General features: G+C 38.8%; 1 protein-coding gene across 3 annotated transcripts in view; it reads right to left on the bottom strand.

Moving 5' to 3' along the window:
* macrod1 (mono-ADP ribosylhydrolase 1) overlaps window positions 1-7126 on the bottom strand; it is a 47750-nt gene extending 40624 nt beyond the window's left edge. Inside the window, exons 1-3 of one of the 3 annotated variants that reach the window (XR_006252491.1) lie at window positions 6404-7126; window positions 5531-5623; window positions 5254-5364 (exon numbers count right to left, since the gene is read on the bottom strand). Coding sequence is in view for 2 of the 3 variants with exons in the window: in XM_043256962.1 (XP_043112897.1) it covers window positions 5254-5364; window positions 5531-5623; window positions 6404-6758 (559 nt within the window). In the remaining variant the exon portion in view is untranslated. The remainder of the gene's footprint in view (window positions 1-5253; window positions 5365-5530; window positions 5624-6403) is intronic. The other 2 variants (XM_043256962.1, XM_043256961.1) reach the window with 2 other exon arrangements.
* Between the last annotated feature and the right edge of the window lie 458 nt (window positions 7127-7584).

Genomic DNA, 7584 nt, shown 5'->3' with positions numbered 1-7584 from the left:
AACGATCAGCCAAAGACAAAGAATACCTGAAAGCAGCTTTTGCCACTAAAATTACCTGTTAAAAAGGCCAACTTCACAATACCCAACAATTAACTTGAGAGCTTGACAAGCTCCAATTACTGGTAAATCAAATCCTGAGAAGCTACACCTAGGGGCTTCAGAGCGCCTCTCACGTTGTACCTAGCGAAACCAAACTGAGAAATTACAATTACACCAAACGATTGCACCTATCTAAACAGCAGCAGCAGCGACTCTCAGAAGTCGTCCCTGCTGAACCGCATATACCTCTTTTCCCTGCATGTACCACATCGGGTCAATTAGACTAATTAGACTAAGAGGAGACCAACAATTTCAAATTCCTTGATTGGAGCTAAAGTGGCAATTGATTGTTTGAGAACGGTATAGGTGGGAGGGTTTTAACAAGGACTGAAACAAATGCTACGAGGCTGCCCATTCTGCAAACATGCTCAGATCTTTCTTTTTTTTTATCCTAAATCATTCATATCATTAAAGGTTTAGTAACCGAAAGCTGATTCCAAAGCCTTGGGCATCAAACAGAATTCAATCACGGCACTACATTTGGGAATTTCTGGACGTTCCAAAATATATGAACAGCTCATATTCTCATTCGATTTATATTCATTGTTCAAATACATGTTTAAACCCTTTTTTTTCTTTAAATTGCCGCAGCATTCAAGAAAACAAACTAAATTGGCTAAAACGCTATATAAAAGAAAAGCCATTTCGCTGAAATGAAATTTTCTAAGCGACACAGACAGAATGAATTTATTAGGGTTGCGTGTGTGACAACCATTTCCCTCCAACAAGCTTGGTTTCCAATTAGCAACAATGTGGCATATGCTGAGAGATGTGAGATTTCTCAGTGTGAACTCATTTTAAATTCGCCTACGCTGGTGAGAGGGGTCTGAACCACCAGCTAAGGATGCTGAGCTTCATTTGCAACAGATAACAGATTTAATGGCTTATGCTCTTTGACAAATAAGCTGCATTTTCAGACCTATTTAGAGATGTCTACACATTTTACATACGCCTTGTGTGGCGCTATCCACACTCCCTGCTAAAGCTGTGTGAATATCACAAGCTTTCTGTGAAAGGAAGACATATCAGTGTGAATTATGCATACCGTCTTACCCGGCAGTGAAGGCTAAAACTGCGCAGGCCGAAATGCGGCATTACTCTTTTCATTCTCATCCTCTGTCATGCCTCTCTCCTCTATCTGTGGGGCTATTTTTCTATCTGAGGGTAAAGATAGAGTTCGGCGCAACACATCTTGGGGCTTTCTAGATTATTCCGCTGTCAGTCAAAAGTAGAAATTTAAGAAAAAAAATAATAACTAGTAACCTTCAGCCCATTCACGGTGCCCTCCACTTCTGTTGTTGCTTTTTAGAATACAGAAATTCAATCAAATCCATCCAATTTTGTTATTTTCAAGAAATTTAATAAAAACACTTGGTTCCATTTTAATCTATACTAAATGGCGTCCCTCTTATCTGGGATCGTTTCTGTATCTGTCTGCAATAATGCTTATCTTTAACTCCGAACACTGACTCTCAATTTTAATTCCCAACAGACAAAACATGGACGACGAATGCAATTTCTCCCATGAGCAAACATTGTGAGGCAACACTCCAAATAATCTTCATTAAACAACACTGTTTATTCAGTTTTGAGGTTATGATCCTACATCATAACCTTCCCCTAATAATAACATTTTTTGAGTGTGTGTCTGTGTGTACTTTTCAGTTGTAAAACAGACAAGGGCATGTTGATGGGGGGGGTTCTCACAAATCCAATCACAATACGCTATTCACAACGTAATGCATCTTAATAAACCAATACAGGACAGTATATCCTCTCCCCCTAACTAGATGGATGAGTGGATTGACAGAGCGATGGATGGCTAGTGGCGTAAAAAGGATGTTTATCCCTCCCTCCACCCCTGCTCTCGGAAGGACAGTTCCTAAGTGCTTGTGGATTTTATGTTTACGGTGTTTTATAGGGCTGATCCAGGAGCCAAGAGCTGTAAAATGTTGTGAGAGGGAGGAGAGAGAGGACAGGGGGTGGAGGCAATGTTATTGTAAATCCAATCTTTATTGAGAACAACAGACAAACAGTCCTCCCCACTCCAGCCCACCTCTCCATCACTCTCGCTATTGACTGATTGAGTTCTCAAAGTTTCAAAGAATGTACGTTTTTGCTCAATTCAATGGTTGCTTCATTCTGACCTTCATGAGTCTAGCACGTGAACAGACAAACCCTCAGCACGGTTTAATCCAGCCCCAGGTCAACTATCCCTAAATAGTTTGGTTATTCAAAAGCTCTGGAATCACTCAGCAGCACATACTCAGAGTTTAAACCTGTAAAGCCTATCCAGTATTTAATTCAATTCACCCAATATGGCAACCGTGGGTATGTTCTCTCTGGTGCCATCAAACTGGAGGTGATTAGAATGAAAGTCGTTGTTTTGTGCTGCTTACATCTCCACATCGCTTTACATCGCTTACATTAAATGGTTATGCCAGATAAGCAAGAAGACCAAAATGTGTAGTCACCAGGGTTAGAAAACACTACACTATGTGGATAGAAGCAACAACCACTCTATCTTAAAATTAGATGATTTCATGACAGTTTTTGAAAAAAATGGGCACATGAGCAGGACGCAATTCCTTTGATAATGATCCAATTTGTACTGCATGAACTAACGAAAATGAACTATTCCTATAATATTTCAAAGAGGCTAAGGCTCTTACCTCACTATTGTGTAAATATGAGTCATAACTCTCCAGAAAGAAAGTAAAATAAACCTTGTATAATGCCTGGTAGAGAAATACTGAGGGGTAGTTTGAAAAATAGACTAAGTGACCCCATTAGTCAAACATACTTCAGAAAATTGTGTACCTTTTATACGAATGAGTACATAGACTTGTCTCGGCTTTTAGAATACAAGATACAATAGTGAAGAACATTGCAACTCCAAGGAAATTTAATTATGCCCCCCCCCTTGCGTGGCCCCTTTGCCAAAAATCTTGCTCACCCCTGCAGTTTCCACAAATGAAAAGGTAAAGATAAATGCAACAGAAATAATCAGTGGACTGTTACATTTGTAAGGTGACTTGTCAAATACACGATCACTGAATTATATAAACACTGACTATAACAGATAAGGGTGTGTTTCAGTACATGCATCATTTTCTTCACATTGGTGTGCTGCACTCAAAGAGATATTTAAGCCTGAATTTGACATTTGAATTGCATTACATAAACTAATACTTAACGCAATGCATATTTGTCATTCATACATAAATGAATTTCTAATATTACTCATAAACAGACTGTTTAAAATAGTACTTATCATCCAAAAAAATCATCCCAGTCCCATACATTTTAACTATTTGAAGTTATTCACATTTTAACCATGTTCAGACGTTTTAACTGAATACATTTAACAGATGTTGATTCTAAGCATATGAACCAAATGCAACCATTTTAATATTATTATTAAAATCTAATAAATGAAAATAGTTAGTAATAAGCTATGCCACGATTTTTCGATTCTGCAGCCTTTCATGTATGACTGACAAATATTTATCGTTATTAAATTAATTAGTTTATGTTAAAAGTGTGTACTAAAAAAATAAGCACATGCATGTTATTCAGAAAACAAGAAAATGTTTGCCTTTATAATCTTTCATCAAGTAGCACCTGCAAAACCTATAAAGCAACATGCTAGAAAAACATACAGGTAGAATCCTCTTAAAGTGCATGCTTGTGTTCACTTGGGGACTTTGGTGAGTGAGATGCACACTTAGCAGTACTGGGAAGTTCATTCCAACCTCTAAATTAATGACCACTGGACAGTCTGTTAATCCTCACGCTTTTACACCGAGACCTACGGCCAGCCGATCAATGCGTCAACTGGGAGAGATGAATCAATGCCCTGTCAGACAAACTCTCTCTTTCTCTCCATGCCCACTCTTAGTCCTTTGCCTTTTCAGCTTCTTTTTCTCCTCGCCCACTTCTCTTTTTGCTCATGTTCCAAACAAGTCTAAAAAAAAACCCAATCTCTCTGCACACCTGTATGAGCTCCATTAGGCCGACTAGCAGTAAACATAAAGACTTTTGCTAATACAATTGCTAAAACATTAACCAGTCATGGCTTTGCTTTATGGCAGCTTAGAGCTGATGATGGAGAAATAATGAAGCTGAGCACTCTACTAACGCTGTATGAATATGCTAATGGAAATATGCTAAATATCTTGAAATGCTGACTTTAATAGCAGCGTATTAATTATCAAATTGATTCATTACCTGACCTAAAATGGACATGAGTTCAGGTAGAACATATTTATTTTTACATGAAGGAAACAACACTGCGAAAATAGACGTACACAAGTGCAACCCACTGAATATGCTGTAAACCTGTCCCTCTGTTGCCAAATTAAATATAGCTGTTCCGACTGAAGCTTGCAGGTGCATCTTTACTAAGATGCAATTGGGAGAGTTTTTAGTCTGTCGTCTTAGCGCCTGACTTGTCTCTTTAGCTATTTAAAGGATGCAAATGTGAAAAAGCTTGAAAGTCACCGAAAGTCACTTTGTTCTGCAACTGCCAAGAACAAACCCGCAAATGCAGACGAACATTTCTGAAACCTTCAGGTGCGTCTACAAAGGGACTGACTGGATGCCACGCAGACAGTAAGCTCTATCTCCACCTAGTGACGTGACATCCACCGATGAGGATTGCTGAGGATTTCTGCTCTTTATAAAAGGCAACTTTATTAGTACTGGAAAAAGAGCAATATAACCGAGAAGGTTTTTTTTTTCTTTGCTCTATTGAAGTGCTTTCTGAACTCAAACAGACATTTAGCGCTGCAAACAAAGATGAAAGGTTCACTGCCTTAATATATAGGGCAGCGCTCATTCTGAGAAAACACGGCCTAGAGCACTAAAGCTCAACTATGCCAAATCCTCCTGCGCATTGCATTTTCAACAAAAATGATTCTTGGAATTATGGAAAAACAATTAATTACGCAAAAAAAAAAAAATGACCAAGACTCTGTGTGCAAAAACTGCTAACAATAAACTGCTGAAATGAACTTGTTAACAATAAACTGCTGAATCTGTGTTTTAGGTTTATGATATACGGCCAGGCGTAAGCGCACTTGGGAAACAATAAAAACTGTTTGGCAGACCAGGTAATGTTGACTACGAATGTTCCTGTACTGTGTTTCTCACCTGCGTTGGCGACCGCGTCAATCTCCAGTTTTGTGATGTCACCACTGAAGAGCGATATTTTCTTATTCAGCTCTTCGTTGGCTTTGTACCGAGGCGTGCAAGACCGGTCGCCTAAAAACAAGCACACAACTGTCATGTATTTACACAAAAAAGTTAATCTACAACACTCTATTCATGTCTCATATCTCCAAAGCGGTTCAATTAGTTCAGGATTAAAACAAAATGATTTTCTGTATGATTATTGTACGTGCCGAGTGCTTTAGTGTGTTTTGTTCACCTGATGGACTCCAGACAGGAATCTTCTCCAGAGGAATAAAGTCAATCCTGTACATTTCCCTCCTCTTCTCCTTATCCATGGAGCAAAGCTTTTCTAGCAAAGACAAATATGCAAACCAAGTCAGCCAACATAAATAACAAGAAAAAAAACGATTTGATTTTCATTTACAAATTTCAGGGCTCAGTACATTGATATTGACAAATGCAGTGATTCTATTATATAATGGTCATTTCATGTAATTTTGCACTAAAATACAGTCTTTGGAAACAAAATGGTATATATAAATTACAGTAAAAAAACTAAATTGACATTCCAGCGATTACCAGTTAGATTCACATTTTATGCTTTTTTTTTTAAATTGAAATAACTATCTTTTTTCTCATCGGTTATGCACATTAGGCATCTTTTCCTTATTTTAGTTTCATTTTTTACTATGATGCTTTTTAGTACTTGCGTGGATGACGGGGCACCTCCAATATATTTAAGTGTTTGTTTTATTTTCTCTCAGATTGTGGAAAAGCTTTGGTTCATCATGCAACTTTTTCTTCACCACCTGCTTTTGACAGCGTCTTACCAAAGGTACTAAATTGATTTTAGCATTTTGAGTAGGCTGGCATATGTTTAAGTTAAATCTGTAAAATAAATTAAATCTGGCTACCGTATTTTTTTACAGTAAAATTCTGGCAACCACAGCTGACAGTTTTTTTTACTGTAAATTTTGCATAACTGTTTTACAGTGTAGATAAATATACAGACACATGGATAGATAATTTGGATAACGTCCTGGATAAAGAGCCAGATCGCTCTGAAGGAGGTAATGCTTCTGGTGCGCGTGGGACAGTGGCTCTGATCTCTGGAGAGGCAGGGACTCACTCTTCGCCTCCGTCCAGTCGCTGCTCTCTGAATGCAGGTTCAGCTCGGGCCGCGCGCTCGTGCTCGTGCTCAGAGAGGCCAGGGCCCCGGCGGAGAGCCCCACGGCGCCCGCGAGCTTAACAGCCCCTCCACTCCGCCTGTGAAGTGACTTTGAGGCCGTGGAAACCTTCTCCCACTTGTCTGCTTTACGTAAGAGCCCCGGGGAGGGCGGCGCTTTGAGCGCACGAAAGGAGCGATGTGCAAGTCTGCTGATCAAACCGAGATGAGTCGGACATCTGTTCCCTGCGCTGGACGTGACCCCAAAGCTTCCGAGGAGCCAAACACGAGCAGCAAGTTTTGACATCTGAAACGCCATGGACTGTCTTGACAGCTGGCGGACTTAAAATTTAAAGCTCGAGTGTCTCCCGTCTGAGCCTTCAGTTTTATCCCCGTTTCGATTTTAATTCGGTTGTAGCGAGCAATGCGCGGTATTTCTGAGATGACAATAGTGAAATTGAAACTCAGCTGCCTGACACAATGAAAGCAAACGGGACCGTACCAACGTGTAGGGGTCCGTATATTCGCTCGCGAGCGCTTCTCGTTCTTTGGACTGTCCCGGATCAACATCATTCGTCCTTTACTGACATCTAGCGGTACGACGCTGGAAACGAGATCTTTTACTCTCCTTTCTAGTTCGTACTTCTTTCTAGAAACACACGTGGTATTGTTTCAACAGGACATCGTTCAATACTCCATGTGGATGTTTCGCTACTATTTTAAGTTTTATTTAAATTGATATGCCCTAACATTTTTCTTTTATAAATAACCTATTCATTCATTACTTTATATATATATATATATATATATATATATATATATATATATATATATATATATATATATATATATATATATATATATATTTTTTATATTTTGATTTACTTTGTTGATTAATCAGTAACCATCTCCCCATTGTTCCACTTTACTTGCCAATTTTTTACTCCAGATTAAAGCCTTAATGAATCTTGTATCTCTATTGTCTCCCTATTGCTAATTTACACACTTTTTCATTTCCACTTATTCCTGTGTGTGCCGGGACCCATGTAAAACTGATTGTTGCATCATTTTGAACACTTTCTGAATGTATTTGTAAGATACTGAATACAGTATCTTGGCGACTAGATTTAAAAGATCTGCACAAT

This window comes from Puntigrus tetrazona, chromosome 14 (assembly GCF_018831695.1).
Source record: "Puntigrus tetrazona isolate hp1 chromosome 14, ASM1883169v1, whole genome shotgun sequence".
Lineage (NCBI taxonomy): Eukaryota > Metazoa > Chordata > Actinopteri > Cypriniformes > Cyprinidae > Puntigrus > Puntigrus tetrazona.
The sequence above is the reverse complement of the archived record's forward strand: the minus strand, read 5'-3'. Positions and strand labels throughout refer to the sequence as shown.